This window comes from Pseudophryne corroboree, chromosome 5, assembly GCF_028390025.1.
Source record: "Pseudophryne corroboree isolate aPseCor3 chromosome 5, aPseCor3.hap2, whole genome shotgun sequence".
Classification (NCBI taxonomy): domain Eukaryota; kingdom Metazoa; phylum Chordata; class Amphibia; order Anura; family Myobatrachidae; genus Pseudophryne; species Pseudophryne corroboree.
Genome location: NC_086448.1, coordinates 691,379,205 through 691,398,741, shown reverse-complemented (window position 1 = coordinate 691,398,741; position 19,537 = coordinate 691,379,205). Strand labels below are relative to the sequence as shown.

Genomic DNA, 19,537 nt, shown 5'->3' with positions numbered 1-19,537 from the left:
CGGTTGCCGTGGAGATCCGCGCATCCAATGCTTCCCCAAATAGAGCCTGACCTGTGAAGGGTAGGTTCTCCACACTTCTCTTGGATTCGCGTCTGCAGACCATTGGCGCAGCCAGAGTCCCCTGCGTGCCGAGACAGCCATGGAAGACCTGAAACCCGCAGAATCCTGTATGTGACGTAAAAACATTTCAATGTCACTTCTATCCGGAGAATCTAATTCCTCAAGTAATGTGCCTGACCACTTTACTATGGCTTTAGAAATCCATGCACAGGCAATAGTGGGCCTTAACGCCACGCCTGAAGCAGTGTATATGGATTTGAGCGCAGTCTCAATCTTGCGGTCTGCTGGTTCTTTCAAAGCAGTAGACTCAGGGACAGGTAAAACCACCTTTTTAAAGACAGTCTAGATAAAGAAGCGTCTACTATGGGGGGGGGGGGGGGTTTATCCCACTTTTTTTCACTATCTGTGTATTTCCTTCTCTCGAAGTATGTCCGTCTCCTTGGGCACAGTTTCTAAACTGAGTCTGGTAGGAGGGGCATAGAGGGAGGAGCCAGCCCACACTATTAAACTCTTAAAGTGCCCATGGCACCCAAGGGACCAGTCTATACCCCATGGTACTAATGTGGACCCCAGCATCCTCTAGGACGTAAGAGAAACATGAGAAATGCATTAAACAGTCCTCACAAAGCCTTAAAGACAGTGAGCACTGCGGGGCAACAGCCCTGAGACATTTTGTCCGCAGTGGGCACTGCAGCTCTGGGCCCATGACCTCCGCGTTAAATGCCGCCAAACTGCACCAGGGTCCCGCTAACCCTGGTGTAACACTCACTGCACCTGGGTCTTTGGCATCTGTTAGAGGGTGGCGACTAGCTGCTGGTGTGGGCACACATACTGACCATGAGTGAGCAGCACCTCAGGAGCTGTGTCCTGTCAGCTGGGATTACGAATCATTAACCCTCAGGAGGTTGGTTCGGTCCCCCCTCTAAGTCCCACGAAGCAGGTGGTCTGTTTGCCAAGCAGAGCTACCTGAAAATAATAAACTAAATTAAATTTAAAAAGAAAAATCTCTGGAGCTCCAGAGAAGTGCACCCGGAACCTTGGGCACATTTTTCTAAACAGAGTCTGGTAGGAGGGGCATAGAGGGGAGGAGCCAGCACACACATACACACACTAAATGTTTTAAAGTGCCAGGCTCTAGTGGACCCGATCTATATCCCCCATGGTACTAAAGTACAAGACCCCAGTTTCCACTAGGACATAAGAGAAATGAACGTTCTGTTTAAACCTAGCTAGCTAGCTCAGAAAGAAACAAATGAGGATGTCATTCTGGTAGGCTTGTTTTAGTCTCGTAATCACGCCTACTCCCCGCCCATTATGCAAATATAGGTACAACCGCTGTGAGGGCAGCCAGAGATCAGGGGAGGTCTTCAGGTTGCCGACTGTCGGGATCCTGGCGCACAGTATACCGGCGCCGGGATCCCGACAGCCGGCATACCGACAGATTTTCTCCCTCGTGGAGGGAGAATAAATAGCGTGGCACGCATGCCCGCAGCGTGGCGAGCCCGCAAGGGGCTCATTTGCGCTCACCACGCTGTCGATATGCCGGCGGTCGGGCTCCCGGCGCCGGTATGCTGGTCGCCAGGAGCCCGGCCACCGGCATACCTTACTACACCCAGAGATCAGGCTAGTGTGCACACTGGTACGATCGTTGTCTTGTGATATCTCTGAAGTGCAGGATCGAATATCACACGTATAATTGTAGATGTGTGCATGCACATATCGGCACTGTGATCAGGGCTTCTAAACGGGAGAATGGTCAATAGCACCATCACATTGAAAGTGTGATTGTATAGGTGTGTACCTAACTTAAAACAAGGAAGACTTAAATTACATTTACACAAGAATATGAACTGCATGATCTTCTCCTTAAAATAAGGTAGGTAGTCACTAAGAAAATCAGACACGGACGTACACCAGTTTTTTATGTTTAAAGAAACTCCTCACCACAACAATGGTATTTTAGTTTTGGCACATTTAGCTCCATTTGTAGAAATTATGCGAGTTGGTATTTGAATATACAGTGTTACTCGGAGCTGTAACACATACACAAGTTGTACAAAATCATAACACCATACACAATACTATATGAAGTCCGCAGATGCATGTTTTTTTAAATTGTTTTAAAATTCAATGAGTGTCTAATACATACATGAACACAGCTTTCAAATTATACAATCAATACAAAACTCAATATACATTATAATACTAAATGTGCAGAAAAAAATATTAAAATGTAAAGCAATATTCCAGTTTCTTTTCTTGCAAAGGAAAATTCACAAACTGTAGTGCTGTGTAAAGTACCAACAATAAACAAAACATCATATGCATTTAACCACATGCTCTGAACCAGATAATATAGTAGTATCACAAATTCAAATACCTGCAGCTGTCAAAACCATAAAGGGTTATTAAATCAGTCTGTTAAGTGAGTGGGGACACTCCTAATGCTGGTCACAAGAAATGCACTTTATTTTGAGAGGAGCAACCATACAAATTAAAGATGTTTGGGAACATACAACTTGCAATCATTTGTATATGAGGAACAGCTTTATCAAGCCTTGGACAGTGACAAATTGCAGTGTGTTAAAGTACCAACCAATCAGGCTCCTGTCACATGACAGCTAGGAGCTGACTGGCTGATACTTTATCACCCTGCATTTAATTACTCTCCAAGGCTTGAAAAATCTGGGCCAGAGTTACACACAGTATATATTTTCACTTCCAAGATTTAACAAACTTCAAGATACTGAAACATTTTTTTTTTTTTAGAAAAACCAAACCCAAAAGGTATTTTCGGAGTTAGATATGAAAGGGATCTCTGTCCTACTTCTAGGATTCGTACTTCAGTCTTTCAAATATTAAAGCTATTATAACCAAAGTCTGCGTGGGCTCTATATAATTAAAAGACAAAAACAATAATAGCTAGATAAAGTGGATATCTGGAACAGAACATAAGATACTTAACGTTTTATGTTTGGGGTTTAATGTGCTGGTATGGAGAAGTGTTTTCATTTGAGTCATATCACCCAGATTTTTTTTTTTGCAATATTTTAACATGGAAGTAGATATAGTACTAAACAGTGCGCAAGTATTTTTTATGGTGTGGTTTTATGGTTCATGGAAGTTTTCAAGTCTTCGCATTTTATCTAGAATGTGTTAATACCATCTAATTCCGTTAACCACTCACTGTATACGATATTTTACCACAAGATGATCAGAATTACTTCTACCTAGGTCACCTGGTCTGGAATAAGAACAGGCCAACATGGGGGTATGCAGTCATAATTTAGACATTCAGAATACAGCATGGATAGATGTGGACGTTGAGAATGTCGATAGACCATTTTAGGGTTATGCCGGCTACACATCAGAAAGACCATGCCAGAGTGCCAGTACACTAATATGCATGGCGCAGCATGCTGCATCAACCAGTTGGCCGAGCAGCACGGCCTACCAGAAGAAGTTGCATGCGACCAGGGCATGTTAGGGTGACCCTTACGTCTCCTCCTTCCACTCGCTAAAAAGAAACACTGGTATACATGATATTAGTCTATAAAGAAGCCAAATGTTACATACAATGTTTCTCTTTACAATGCCAGCAATGCAAAAAAATAAATAAAAGTACCTTTCTAACATAATCAAGCAGGGGCAAGATAAGACTATATGGTCTCGGAAATATTAAATTACTAGAGTTTATTTTAATATGCCCGCAAGGAGTTCAATACTTTATATTGAACAGAGTCATGGGGGTGTATTCAATTCTTGTCGAAAAATTCCGTCTTGTCGGAAAGACGGCAGTGTCCGACTTTTTTAGGTCGGAAGGGGTCCCGACCTATTCAATGCCCCCTCAGATTTTCCGACTTGTTGGAAAACACATGGATCGGCGGAATAGCCGCGGATCCACGTGTTTTGTCGGAAGCGAAGCGCCAAATCTGACAGGTTTTGGCACAGTTTCAGACAATGTCAATAAGACTTTAATAAAAGTCGGTCAGCATTTTCGTGAGCGGCCAAAACCTGTTGGATTTGGCCATTCACTGAATACTCAGATGTCGGATCCTTTCGGATCCGAAAGGATCAGACATCAATTGAATATACTCCATGGTATTGCTGCATCTGTAATCCAATTCACCACCATCTGCTAAACATACATCAATCCTTCTGGTAACATACAAACACTTTCTATTATACATCTACAAAATGCTAAAACACTGCCTTCATCACATTAGGGGTTCTCAATGCTTTCCTTCAACAAGTCTGTAACAGTTTATTTAATTAACCTATAAATGTTTAGCAATTTCCCATTTTATTTACCAAATAATGATAGAGAAATAAATTCAGAATCTTTGAATTACTTCAGTGTGGCAGTACATACCGCTGCAGACATGGCCTTCCTAATGTAACCTGCGTATAGAATGATTGGTGTCACTCTGTTTATAGTATAAATTGGGGATTACCATAAGCGACCCATTCTCTTTGGAAACACTGCACATTTTTAATGGCACATTTCTCTGCAGTAAACGTGTTTTGGTTACTATTTCTCCGCCTAACATCCTACTCGTGCTTTCCTTATCTCCCATTACACTTTGCTGTGACAGTTTCCAATGTGTAATGTCAGTACTTTGTTACGGTGGCTCTGTGCGCCAACAATACACCCAGCAATTGTCACTGTAAGTGCTGTACTATCCATGAACCTTGCCACATGGCGTAACAGCTTTTGGGGGTAACACAGCCAATGAAAATAAAATTTGTGTTGACATTAAAGAAAAAAATATATCCAGTGTCAGTAACGCTCTGTATTGCATTTGAAAATAGGTTTCTAAGCAGCTAAGAATAAAACAAATTAATTCATTCTGCAGGGATGAGTCACGTGATTCAGGGATTCCCATCTCAGAATCACAAACGTTCCATCACTTTCCGGAAAGAAGCAAAGTATGCTTACTGCAAGTCATAACAGAAGACATGTCTATGAATTCGTGTAATAAATCGATGCATACGAAGTAACTCATCTCACATGTAAGAGTTCTGAGAGTGATAACATCCAATTAGGTGCATCCTGTACACATCCCCCAGCAACTTAGCCAACTCCGAAACTGTAAAATACAGTAGGCAGATCGGAGGTTTGTGTTTAGTATATGAAATGTTTTATTAAGCCCTTTTTTAGCAGGCTTCCAATTGGTATTAATATTTCTAATTGAAAATCAGCAAATAACAGTAGACAAAATCTAAATTGAAGAAAAACTATATACGTCTGTTTATTTCATTTCTTATATAAGCGATTTCCCACCTCTAATAGTGTTGACCTACTCCTAAATCCATCCCCCAGAATGCTCTGCTACAGCTCTGGCACGCTTTCCTGTACTGTTCGCTTACCACTGTGGAGACATACTGTACCTATTTTGGGCAAATAATTGATAGGCCAGGCCCCGGCTACAATGCGCGAGTCCTTTGAGGATGCGATCACATGGAACCTAGTTGTTAAGGCTCTAAGGACTCCTCAGCAGTTTTCTGTGCCCGTTATGGAGCTTGCTAATAGGCCAATTAGTTTGTGGGGTTCCGGGCCAGCACCCCATGTTCAACATCTACATGACACCCATTGTAAGCACCACTTACCATTTGGCACCAGTTGCTACAATAGAGATTCCCACCATGCCCCTTATCCCCATGCTCTCATATGACCTCCTTGCAATCAAGTGTTTTGTTCAGACCGGTTTTCCATTATTCTGTTTGTTCTTTTATATTTCACAGCTAATACAGGTACAACACAGATAATCTGGCACTGTGCTGAATTATCGGTGGTATCAGCAGCATCCTGACTCCCCTCGCCGCAGCCTAATTCAATCTTGACGCGTCCAGATTAAAAAAGATGCCGGACCATCCGGTCCCACATAGTCTGTGTTGTACCTGTAACAACTGAACTAAAATATTGTGACTTTTACATGAGGCAATAACGGCACGTGGCATTAGGAAAGACATATTGACGCAATTATGGCATTAGGGTAGACATAGGGATGCAATTAAGGCATATGGCATTAGGGTAGACAAATTGAGGCAGTGACGGCATATAGCATTAGGAAAGACATAAGGATGCAATGACGGCATATAGCATTAGGAAAGACATAAGGATGCAATGACGGCATATAGCATTAGGAAAGACATAAGGATGCAATGACGGCATATAGCATTAGGAAAGACATAAGGATGCAATGACGGCATATAGCATTAGGAAAGACATAAGGATGCAATGACGACATATAGCATTAGGAAAGACATAGGGACACAATGACGACATATAGCATTAGGAAAGACATAGGGACACAATGACGAAATATAGCATTAGGAAAGACATAGGGACGCAATGACGGCATATAGCATTAGGAAAGACATAAGGACGCAATGACGACATATAGCATTAGGAAAGACATAGGGACGCAATGACGACATATAGCATTAGGAAAGACATAAGGACGCAATGACGGCATATAGCATTAGGAAAGACATAAGGATGCAATGACGGCATATAGCATTAGGAAAGACATAAGGATGCAATGACGGCATATAGCATTAGGAAAGACATAAGGATGCAATGACGGCATATAGCATTAGGAAAGACATAAGGATACAATGACGGCATATAGCATTAGGAAAGACATAAGGATGCAATGACGGCATATAGCATTAGGAAAGACATAAGGATACAATGACGGCATATAGCATCAGGAAAGACATAGGGACGCAATGACGGCATATAGCATTAGGAAAGACACATGGGGGCAATGACGGCATATAGCATTAGATAAGATACATGGGGGCAATGATGGCATATAGCAGTAGGAAATACAGACACAATGAAAATGACAAATGTCTTCCTAATGCCAATTACTGTCACATCTAGATTAGACCTTAATACTAAAACAAGACTATAAATAACCGTGGCAGGTAACGTGTTAAATTACTAAAGAAAAAACAAAGTAAACACAACAACATTTTAGGATTCATGCACTATTATTCAGAAGAAACACTGTGTTTTCTCATTCATGTAGCTATGTAAGCTAATACATATGATCTGTGTAACAGGACTGGCAGTAAAGCACCACTTCATGTACAGTGCTGACTGTGAACAAGACGGTTACAGAGTCAGTTCTTCAGTGCTCGAACTACGGAGCTCTACAGCTTTATTTCATGTAATTAATTTACTGCTACTATTAATATGGCTATTTTAGGTGTTTAAATAAACCAAACTCCTAAACATGTGTTCAGGTGTCATGACTGCTTGGATAATTCTTCCTGAGTTTTCAAAATGCGTATTAAATATGTGTCAAGAAAAGCTGCCTAACATGGGGAAAAAAATAATATGCCACTCCAAGGAGTTCAGTTCCAGGACATGACCGCACAGTGCCGTTGGAATGGTCAAAATACTTATGACCACAAATACAAATGTCCCTTGCTCCCCATTAAGACGTATAGGAAAATGAGGTTGGGTTACTGTAAGTCTAGGGGACACGCACATCCGATACCCAGCTTGCCATTGAGAATCACTGAAAATTGAATTCCCTCAGTTGACTTGTATTTCTTCACCATCCTCTGAGAGACAGACTAAGCAACTTCTGCAGAGCTTAATATTGCCTGTACCTTGCCACAGTTACATTATTAAAGTGTTTTCAATACAGTTCTTAAAGCTTTACATAACAAAGTGTCTTATTTTATAGGGGAAGAGCTCTGTCCAAACAAATTATCTACACACAGCCCATACCCCTCCTAATGCACCAATAGCAACAACAGTATGTTTCATCACTAACAAAGTACCTAAAAAACCGACATTTGTAAATATATCACTAGTAAAACTAGCCCTTAATTATTAAACACTAAACAATTCTTTATAGCAAGAATTAGTGTTAAGTTGATTGTGAACTGTTCACAAGTTCCCTTAGGAGCACAATATCTGACATTACTGTAAATACCAGCATTCCTATTAAAGGCGAGCAATTCTCCTATAACAGTTCTGTGCATGAATCGGAGGATTCAATAAGGTTCTTCATTTTCCCTGTTGATTTCAGCATGTGGGGTCCAAACTGTAACAGAAAACCCATGCGTCTTAATAATTATAAATATTATATTCTGTATAGAATTCAACATGTTCTGTAACACAACTGTAAACAAAAGAACCTTCCCTAAAAACAATTATGTAAGAGGGGACAAGTGACACTTTCACCTTATGCCACAAAGTAGAAAGATAGTTGTGACAGACCCAATAAGAGGAAATAAAAACATTGCACCCTTGGATAAAACGCGTCAAGGGGCCTCTTGGAACTTGGACTTCTGACCTGCCACAACCATCTTTCTCTCTGGTGGCAGAAAGATCCAATGGAATACCATATTTTACCATCATCTAGTGTATTTCAGATAAGTGATTTTAAACTTTATTTTTTGTGTATTTACTAGCTTTTTAGATTTTAATAGTCATTGTAAAACAGTATCATGCTATGATGCATATTTTATTTGGAGGTATCTATGGACGAAAACCATTCCTGGGCTATGAGGAAGCAATTGCTGAATCTAACTGCAGCAGAGACTGGGAATATCCTAAAGTGGAATTCAATAGTTTTAATTTTGCTGAGGCTTGGTGCTACTGCACTGTATGACTTATATTGCACTAAGCACAAACAGTTAAATAGATTTCTCCTTCATCCACTAGGGGCCACTGGAGCGTAGTTACAATGGGGAAATAGTAGGCAGTAATTGGGAGCTGGCACTTTAAAAATTCTCACACTGTGGCTAGCTCCTCCCCTACTATCTCCCCTCCAAGCCAGTCTTAGTTTAGTGCCCGAGGTGAGCTGGTTCACTTGGGTTTAGCTGAAGAATTTTTTACTTTTTTCTTTATTATTTTATTTTTCTTCACACATGCACAGACTGGCAGCTCTGCCACTGCCAGTCTGCACCGCGGGAGCTGCCGGCGGGGTCCCATCGCAGCTGCGTGCGGCTCGGGATGGGCCCCGGCTGAGGGAGACACTGAGCTCTCCTGAGTTGGCGGACACCGCTGCGTGCGGCGCGTGTCGGGACCACTCCATCCAGCAGAAGATTCCGGCAGCACGGCAGCGGTGAGTATCAGTGGCCGGACACCGCTGCGTGCGGCGCGTGTCAGGGTCACTCCGTCGGCAGAAGATTCCGACAGCACAATATACGTGGCCGGACACCGCTGCTTGCGGCGCGTGTCGGGGCCGATCGGTCGAGCAAGACACCGCTGAGTGCGGCTCCTGACTACACTACATCAGGACAGCGGTGAGTACAATCTCCCCCCCTCCAGACTGATGTATGTTTTTACTTGATTTAATGTGTAGGCGCACTTACTGATTTGCACTTGGCGCCATTATGTGGGGGGCGGAGCTTCAGCCCGCTCTGTAAGCGGGCTCAGCGCTCTTCACTACACGGCTGCAGCATAGGCAGCCGGGTGATATATAATACATTCTCCCTGCGGGTAATGCACAGGCTCTCCTCTCCCCGACCGCAGCAGGAGATACATCTCTCCACTTAAGACCGTTCCCCGGCCGCAGCATACAGGCGGCTGGGGAGATACATTTACACACTCCGTTCCCCGGCCGCAGCATACAGGCGGCCGGGGAGATGCATTTACTAAGTGAGGCGGCCGGGGAATACAAGGACGCTTTCCGCTGACTATGCAGCGGATTCAAATTTGGCGCCGAAGCAAGGGGGCGGAGCTAACTCCCGCTCTGTACGGCGGGCTCTCTCCGCTCCCTGGCCGCTGCAGCATGACATCGCCGCTCCACAGTCCCCCGCTCCCCGGGCCGCTCAAAGCTCATTTCCTCTCCTGGCTGTGCAGGGAGGATTCATTCTGTGCATAGTACAAGGTATGAGGGGGGGTGATGGCTTATAACAGCGGGCTCCCCGGCGGCGGCTCCCAGCTCGGTTACTGTCTCTAGACAACACACCTGTCTCTGGGGGTTTTAGTTTTTCTAGGCATTGTTGCTGCTGAAATATAGCTACATTCCTCCCTGCAGGGGAGTCCTCTGCCCTGCATTTTATATTTGTAGATCAGGGAACCTGCTCTATTACACATAGACAGTATTTATCTACCCTATTAGGTTCACATACACAGTATTTCTCTACCCGGTTGGGTTCACTGTGGTGTGTGTGTGTGTGTGTGTGTGTGTGTGTGTGTGTGTGTGTGTGTGTGTATATATATATATATGTATATAGATAGATAGATATATAGATGTGTTTATATATATATATATATATATATATATATATTTAAGTGTGTGTGGGTATGTATATAGATATGTACATACAATACCATTTATAGGGGATAAAACAAACACTTCCGCAATGTTTTCTAATAACAAAATACCCCACCTTGCCACATAACATTTTCCCCCATCTTTTCTCGCAGGCTGGTCACCATTTTGGAAAGCCAGCGCAACCTCCGAGAAACTTCAGGTGCACCTAAATTAGCGGTACACTACATACAGGGTGGGGTGTTGCCTTCCCTTTATTATTCCTTGGTGTCACTAGTTACTAATGCTATTAGTAATTTGGGGAATGTATTTAAGGCATCAGACAAATAGCGCTGTGGCTCAGTACGCTAGTAGCGGGTATCTGAACATCCAAAAAAAAAACTTTAAGGGGAGCTCCTATAGCCTAGTGGCTAAGACTCCTGTCCCACAGCGCAGCGCTACTGGTTCAGGTCTCCGCTGCTCCAGAAAGTTTATTTGAATCGTGTCGGTCACACATTATAGTGCAGACCTTACATAGGGCTGTGTTTATTTAACCACCTTTTCTCCTTTAGTTTGTATCACCTGGGATAGTCAAAGAATTCCCTCTTAGGTGTGAAGTATGCGGTGGAGCAAGCTGCTTAGCCCTCCACGCACCTGCATGACACTCCTGTTTGAACAGCTCAGATTATGCAGGTAATGTCGCTTTTAACCAGAGACCTTGTACGTCATTTCACCTCTCCAGGTTTCTAAAGGAACCTTGTTAACCTTCCATGTTACAATACTAATGATGTCTGTTTTCTGGGGAGTCTGAACCAGTGTCTCAGAATATCCAGGTGAATTGTACAGCAGTTCGGCTGATACTGCAGGTAAAGGAGACGGACACGTCAAGTCCATCAGAGTTCGAGCGACTGGTCCAGTTTCGGAGTAGCTGGACATGCTCCGGTAGGCGGCCGGCAGACACCCGAATACACAATTTCAGGTATCAAACAATGTTTGTTTTCCTATCCTTTCCCCGCAGACGGCACAAAAGGGTATCAGAACCTCTCTAGGGTATACCCCTTAATGTATCGCCGGCCCAACAAGCTGCCGTTTTCCTGAGGCAACCTGGCTCAGGGATCCATCGAAAGCACATATACGGCAGCGGGGTTCTACCTTGTCCGGAGCAGGTAGGTTGTGGAACAATTGTCCTCTAGGTTACAGGATGTTTTACATCAGGATCAATTGACACTTTGGTACAGGTCAGAATCACGATTCTGCTTTATGTTCTTTGGAGGTCTCAACGTCTGTAGACTCGGAACCTGCATTTTCGCTTGGACTGTCTTAACCCGACGACCTCTGGGGCTGCGACAGTGACAGGTGAACATGAAATCCTACGGGGCAGATGGTTCAGGGGAAGGAACTTTCTGCAGGATTTCTTGAACCATTGGAGGTAAGTCCACTTTGATTTCTCCTACTACTGCCCCAGCTCCAAGACAGACCTTTATCGGTCTTTCCTTCAGATTTTTCCGTACCCCTTTCAAGCTTTCGACTCCACACGGGCGATATCTCCGTACCCAGGGGGTCTTAGGGTAAAAAGGCTGAAGCAGAGGTTCAACATCCTCGGTCCAGTCTGATTTTCGGTCATCCTATACACCCTCTACAGGTCAGACTTTCCTACCACCTGGAGGGTCCCAGGGTAGGCGCTGGTCGGTGGGACAAGGCTTGGGCGGTTACAGACTAGATTTTGGGGTACAACCGTCTCAGGAGTCCCTCGGCATGGATCGGCCGCTTTACAATGACGAGTCATAATGCAGGCGGCGCTCTATATGCTTCTAATCGCAAAGGAGGGTGTTCCCTGTTTTTCACATATCATTTGAATCGGGACAGTTCTCAGGCCTTGGTTTTCTTTTCACGTTCCGAAGCCAGTTGGCTCGGCCAGGCCTATTCTGGCCTTAGAATCCTTTCAGTCTGTGATTGCTAGTTTGAACAAAAAAGGGAGTTTTACGTGTCCCTTGTCTTCAGAGATGCCTGTTTACTGATTTCCGCTGGTTTCCTTATCGGGCTTTTCTCAGATTCGCATTATAGGATTCTTATTTTCACTGTCAGTCCTTTCCTTTCGGTCTCTCTTCCGCTCCCACAGGGTTCAGGAAGATCACAGAATAACTCTTTTTCAAGGGCAGGAGGTGACGTTGGTTCCCTAATGGGACAATCTACTGCTACTATCCCACTCTGTACATTAGGGGCTTCTGAAGATCCGGAGGATCCATTAGCTTCTGGTTCGACACAGATCCAATTTATGCTCCTCATAAACGTTTTCTCAACAGGGTCCGTCGGGGGATTTTTCCTTCCTCGGTACCAGGTACTCTATTTCTTCAGTCAAGCTGCGACGCAATGAGTGGTCGCCTACATTCCCCTCTGAGCGGGGGACAACAATCTTCTTTCCAGGTCAAGCCACCAGGTCAGACTCCCGAGTGAGGGAACATTCCCCGGAGTTTGGTCAGCTGGTCCGCTATGGGCGGAGATTTCGGATCGACCTCAGGGCGTTCTGACTGACTCTTTAACCCTTTCCTACTCTCGGACGTGAGCTCTGGCGGCAATAGCCGAGGATGACCTCAGGGTTCCTGGGAGTTTCGGGTTATTCTATCCTGCCTCCTTTTCTATTTCTACCTCACGGTCGATAACACAGGAAGGGAATATGCGTGCTAGTCCTCTCCGTGGCTCTGGTTGGGCCTCGCATGACTTGAAGATACAGCTACACCTGTTGTCAGTACCTCGACTGGACTGTCTACTTCAACAGGGTCCTTTTCTTTGTTCATCTTACACTGGTTTCGTTTAACCGTGTGACTGTTCACGAGACCTCAGAAGGGAGGAGTTCCCTAGTTCGGTTAGGCCTACTGGGCCCCAATTTCAGAAGTCTGTTACCTCTTCTCGCTTTTGCCACTTTTGCAAAAACTTTAAGGAACTTAATAAGGATAAAAAGGGGTTTTCCCCTTCTTTCAGTTACCATTCAGCCGTCATCTTGGGTTTGTCTGGGAGGTTTTGCTCGGCTGCGCTTCAAAACACATTGACCTGAATTTTGGGTCTCTTCCTTTTTCGGTTTTCTTCCAAAAGAGATTTGCCTGGCGGCCGTAAGTTCGGCCTCTCTTTCAGAGAGTACTCTATTGACAACTCCCCCGGCTGAGCTTCGGCCTCAGCGGTCGTTCCTTCCAGAGGGGATGTACGTTTTTCATATAAATCTGACACTAGTGTATTTCAGTCCTCTTTGAATGTTGTCAGGGCTCGCCGACTCTCTCTACAGAGGTCTTAGGCTATTCAACAAAGTGTTTTTCCTCTTTGTTCTGTACGATGCTCCCGTACTAAATAGCCGGGGTCCCAGCATATGCTGGGCTGTTGGATACATCTGACAATCAGACAGTCTTCTTGGCGGTTGCTCGGGAGCCTCCGTTTTCCTTTTCAGCGCACTTTACGCGCGTTGTGGGACCTTCGTGGGCAGCTGCCCGTGGGGTCTCCATGAATACTTTGTCGGGTGACTACTTGGTCGGACTGACATTCGTTTTGTCAAATTCTACAAGTTTGACACTTTCGCAGCCTCTGCATCACAGTTTGGCCGAGTGGTTTTACAGGACTCTCAGCGCTCTCCCACCCGTTTTGGGAGCTCTGGGACGTCCCCATTGTAACTACGCTCCAGTGGCCCCTAGTGGATGAAGGAGAAATCAGGATTTTGGTACTTACCGATAAATCCCTTTCTCCGATTCCACAGGGGCCACTGGACGCCCACCCAGCGCTGTTCCTCCTTGTTTTTTGCTTAACTGTTTGCAGATCACCATATGACTGCTTGTTGAGTTCAGGCTAGCCTGGTTTTTTTGTCAGGTTCGGTTCCAGGTTTGGTTTAGGTTATCCTGGTTTACAGGGCGTCATTAACCTCCTCTACCTTACGGTTTGTTTATTCCAGCTCTCCTCGGGCACAGTTTTACGTAGACTGGCTTGGAGGGGAGATAGTAGGGGAGGAGCTAGCCACAGTGTGAGAATTTTTAAAGTGCCAGCTCCCAATTACTGCCTACTATTTCCCCATTGTAACTACGCTCCAGTGGCCCCTGTGGAATCGGAGAAAGGGATTTATCGGTAAGTACCAAAATCCTGATATTTCACTATTGGGAACATATTTTTCATATAATACACAGAAAGTAACTGGAACACTGACTGCTCAGTATTTTATCATCAGAATCTCAGCTCTCTCTGTGGCAGATAAAGACACCAATATGCCTGTGACAAAGCAAACGCTTTTCCCTGTCTGCATACTGACACAATACTGTATAGTATATCCGAAACAGATGTAGGCAACTCTTGGCACTAGTGCCACTGGAGAATATTTTGTGTGGCAACCACAGGGATAGTCTCCTCTCCTGCCCCCACCTAAAGCTCCACCTTCTTCCCTCAGGGAGATCTTTTTAGCAAAATAGAACCTCTCCACATTAGAGAGCTGAAGCACGGCCTGCATACCTACTGAAGTCTGGTCCTCTGGTCAATGAAACTTGCCATAGTTCGTACCACTTACAGTCAACTAACAGAACAAAGCTCTGAAGCATTATCAAACTAAGTACCCAGCTATATGTTGTGACGGTGGTGGTACTCCATTGGCTTGTAATAATGAATGTATGGCACCCAAACATAAAAATGTTACCAACCGCTGATCTAGAACATCAATTCCACATAGATCTCATTTCAAACTTATATTTCAGAGATTAATTTCACAGAAACAGCTTCATTCTAATTGTATGTAATTTCATGTGATTTCAGAGGCCCTACACATACCAATGGGGTTTCTGCGACTTTCTTGTGCTCTACTTTAGGAAGGCTTTTTTCGGACTCCCCATGGCTGTCGCTACGAAATCTGTAAGCAAATTTCTTCCTTAGAGCTTCTGCAATGAGCGCTGCTGGGTCTGACGGGTCGCTTGGCTTATATTTTGGCTCGTCTGGTGTCCTGTACACAGAGAAACAGATGCAACATTGTTTATCACAGAACTCTTCTCATGCATTCAGTAGTGAAGAAATGGTGTCAACCACCACCAGGAATTAGAGCTGTGCGGGTTCGGATTTACCCAGATCTCAAAACGTCATCTTATTGGCTCTCGGATGTCACCTGTTTTAGTTAGCCAATAAGAAAAATCCAGATAAATCCAAACTTGCGTTAATTCTATCGATGAGAACAGAGTAAATCCGAACCCGCACATCTCTACCAGGAATGTACAGAGATGTATGTAACTGCTACATGTGCACATCCTGACACAATAGCTTCTTTTATCATGTACTAGTACAAGCACTCACTTCTCTTACTGCAGCTTGATGAACTGTTTAGGAGGATAAACCACTTTGAATGCAGCATGTGTATCTATTAAACTTACCATATTAACTATGCAAAACAAAAATATAAATTTTCCATGTTAAAACTATGTAGTAAAGGATTGTATTTTTCCTGCGTTGTGTTTCTGGACTGCAGAGAAAGTGCTAGTAATCATGAAATGCTTTGTTCAGAAAATTATCACAAGAGGAAACCTGTTTCTTAAAATACTTATTTGCAGACGACTAAAGACCCCAACTAACAACTGGCCTGTGATGGGATAACGCCATCTAAGACAATGCTGCTGGTGCATCCCGATGTTCTGCGGAGGAAGGAATATTCTACTGGAGGACCTTGAACTGCACCATGACAGTTCCCAATCATACTGAATTTCCAGGGCTTGTCTGCAGGACCGCAGTTACTCTTGTACAGTCTGTCACCCCAATTAGGTCTCTCCACTATTTTTTGTACTTCATCTCACAATAAATCTCTACGTAATTCCCCACAATTAATGTATTAGAAAAAAAACAACCATACCAAACAAAAAAACATCCTGTCAACCGACAAGTGCAACGTCTGACCTCCAATAAGTATCTATCGCTCTTCGGTGAAACCTTCAATATGTTTCATTACGCATATACCCTGTTCTGCAACGTATAGCTTCAGTCTATTCACAACTAGTTATTTTTCCCATTCCTCTGAAAATCATGAAGGAGGGGAGGATACCTTTAAGAGATTCACATCCTATTAGAATACGGTGGAGGAAATTCCTGCAGGAATAAAGCGGCAGCAAGCACACAACAAGGCTCAGCATAGACTGAAGTGCTCAGAGGAAATAAGTTCAATTTAATTCAAGTTGCTTTATATACCAGAGCTACTAATAGTAACAAACAGGTGTCTCCATACCATGACTGAAAGTAACATATTAGACATTTTACATAACATTGCTGTGTAGATTAGTGCAAGCTATTGCTCTTTATTATCAGAGTTACACATATCATCGACCTAATAACAAATCTGATAGGCACCCAAGACAATTACATATATTTGTTAATGTTATTAGGAACCCGTATACAGAGCAACTTGTATTTTAGGTTTAGTGATCATTTCATTGTAGAATGGGCTCTTTCTGCCTGATAAAATGACAGCATTCACATTGCTTGGTTTATGGTGTATAGCACAATATATACCATACAGTAAATTACTGGTGTATAATAGGATTTTGGTACCTACCGGTAAATACTTTTCTCCTAGTCCGTAGAGGATGCTGGGGACTCCAAAAGGACCATGGGGTATAGATGGGATCCGCAGGAGCTTGGGCACACTGAAAAGACTTAAACTGGGTGTGAACTGGCTCCTCCCTCTATGCCCCTCCTCCAGACCTCAGTTATAGGAACTGTGCCCAGGAGAGACGGACATTTCGAGGAAAGGATTTTTGTTTAAACTAAGGGCTACAAACATACCAGACCACACCACAAACATACCGTACAACCGGAGTAACAGTAAACCAGCTAAAAGTATGAATTAACAACAGCAATAAGCTGAAAACGAGAAATACACCACCGTGTATCAACTAAGTTAACCAGCAAGAAAACACTGCAAGTAACAGTCCGCACTGGGATGGGCGCCCAGCATCCTCTACGGACTAGGAGAAAAGGATTTACCGGTAGGTACCAAAATCCTATTTTCTCTTACGTCCTAGAGGATGCTGGGGACTCCAAAAGGACCATGGGGTTTATACCAAAGCTCCAGACCGGGCGGGAGAGTGCGGACGACTCTGCAGCACCGACTGAGCAAACACAAGGTCCTCATCAGCCAGAGTATCAAACTTATAGAACTTAGCAAATGTGTTGAACCCGACCAAGTAGCTGCTCAGCAAAGCTGTAAAGCCGAGACGCCTCGGGCAGCCGCCCAAGATGAGCCCACTTTCCTGGTAGAATGGGCTTTTACTGACTTCGGCACTGGTAGCCCGGCCGAAGAATGAGCCTGCTGAATCGTACTACAAATCCAGCGTGCAATAGTCTGTTTTGAAGCAGGATGACCAATCTTGTTGGAAGCATACAGGACAGTGTTACAGCATACAGTGGAAGCACACAGCATACAGTGTTCCTGGCAACAGCCGTTCTTGCGACGTAGATCTTCAAAGCTCTCACAACATCCCGAGACTTTGGAACCGCCACAGCATCCGTAGCCACCGGCACCACAATAGGCTGGTTAATATGAAATGAAGAAACCACCTTCGGCAGAAATTGTTGACGAGTCCTCAATTCCGCCCTATCCGAATGAAAAATCAAGTACGGGCTCTTATGAGATAAGGCCGCCAACTCTGACACTCGCCAGCGCCAACAGCATGACTACCTTCCAAGTGAGAAATTTAAACTCAACCTTACGCAATGGTTCAAACCAGGAAGACATAAGAAACTGTAAGACCACATCAAGATCCCATGGAGCTACCGGAGGCACGAACGGAGGATTGATATGCATTACTCCCTTCACAAAAGTCTGCACCTCTGGGAGGACAGCTAATTCTTTTGGAAAGAAAATAGACAAAGCCAAAATCTGTACTCTGATGGAGCCTAATTTCAGGCCTGCATCTACACCTGCCTGCAAAAAGTGGAGAAAGCGACCCAAGTGAAAATCTTCCGCAGGAGCCATTTTAGACTCACACCAGGAAGCATACTTTTTCCAAATACGGTGATAAAGTTTCGCCGTAACCTCCTTCCTATCCTTAAGGAGAGTGGGAATGACCTCCCCGGGAATACCTTTACGAGCTAAGATCTGGCGCTCAACTTCCATGCCGTCAAACGCAGCCGCGGTAAGTCTGGAAACACGCATGGACCCTGCAACAACAGCAGCCAAGGATCTTCCACCAGTAATTCCTGAAGATCCGGGTACCAGGCCCTTATTGGCCAATCTGGAACGACAAGAATCGCCTGAACCCGTGCTCGTCGAATGATCCCCAGTACCTTTGGAATGAGAGGAAGTGGAGGGAACACATACACCGACTGGAACACCCACGGAGACACCAGAGCGTCCACTGCACTGGCTTGGGGGTCCCTTGACCTGGAACAATACCTCGGGAGATTTTTGTTGAGACGAGACGCCATCATGTCGATCAACGGAATTCCCCAACGCTTTGTCACCTCTGCAAATACCTCTTGGTGAAGAGCCCACTCTCCCAGATGGAGATCATGTCTGCTGAGGAAATCTGCTTCCCAGTTGTCCACTCCCGGTAGGAAGACCGCTAGCAGGGCGCTTACGTGTTGTTCCGCCCAGCGAAGGATTCTTGTGGCCTCCGCCATTGCCGCTCTGCTCCTTGTTCCGCCTTGACGGTTTATATGTGCCACCGCTGTGATGTTGTCTGACTGTACCAGGACAGGTCGACCCTGAAGGCGGCTTCTTGCTTGTTGCAGGCCGTTGTAAATGGCTCTTAACTCGAGAACATTTATGTGGAGACAAGCTTCCTGGAGAGAGCATTTCCCCAGGAAGTTTCTTCATTGGGTGACTGCGCCCCAGCCTTCTGTTGTCAGAAGTACCCAATCCTGGATAACGAACCGGCGTCCCCCTAGGAGGTGAGAACTTTGTAGCCACCACAGGAGAGAAATTCTGGCTCTGGGAGATAGACTTATCTTCCTGTGCATGTGCAGGTGAGACCCGGACCATTTGCTCAGCAAGTCCCACTGAAACACCCGGGCATGAAACATGCCGAACGGAATTGCTTTGTACGCCGCAACCATCTTCCCCAGAACCAGAGTACAGTGATGGATTGACACACTCGTTGGCCTCAGAAGTTCCCTGACCATCGTCTGCAGTTCCAGGGCTTATTCTTCTGGAAGAAATACTCTCCGTAATTCCGTGTCCAGAATCATGCCCAGAAAAGGCAGCCGAGTGGTCGGAATCAACTGAGATTTTGGCAAATTGAGCACCCAAC

General features: G+C 44.7%; 1 protein-coding gene across 7 annotated transcripts in view; it reads right to left on the bottom strand.

Moving 5' to 3' along the window:
- Window positions 1-1,965: 1,965 nt before the first annotated feature.
- The window catches only part of MTFR1 (mitochondrial fission regulator 1), a 71,113-nt gene continuing 53,541 nt past the window's right edge, over window positions 1,966-19,537 (bottom strand). For 5 of the 7 annotated variants that reach the window (XM_063923803.1, XM_063923807.1, XM_063923806.1 and 2 more), the window contains 2 exons: window positions 15,081-15,249; window positions 1,966-8,129 (listed from right to left, as the gene is read on the bottom strand). In XM_063923803.1, coding sequence (XP_063779873.1) covers window positions 8,049-8,129; window positions 15,081-15,249 — 250 coding nt within the window. In that variant the 3' untranslated portion in view covers window positions 1,966-8,048. Of the gene's footprint in view, window positions 8,130-15,080; window positions 15,250-19,537 lie in introns of those variants that run through there. The other 2 variants (XM_063923808.1, XM_063923809.1) reach the window with 1 other exon arrangement.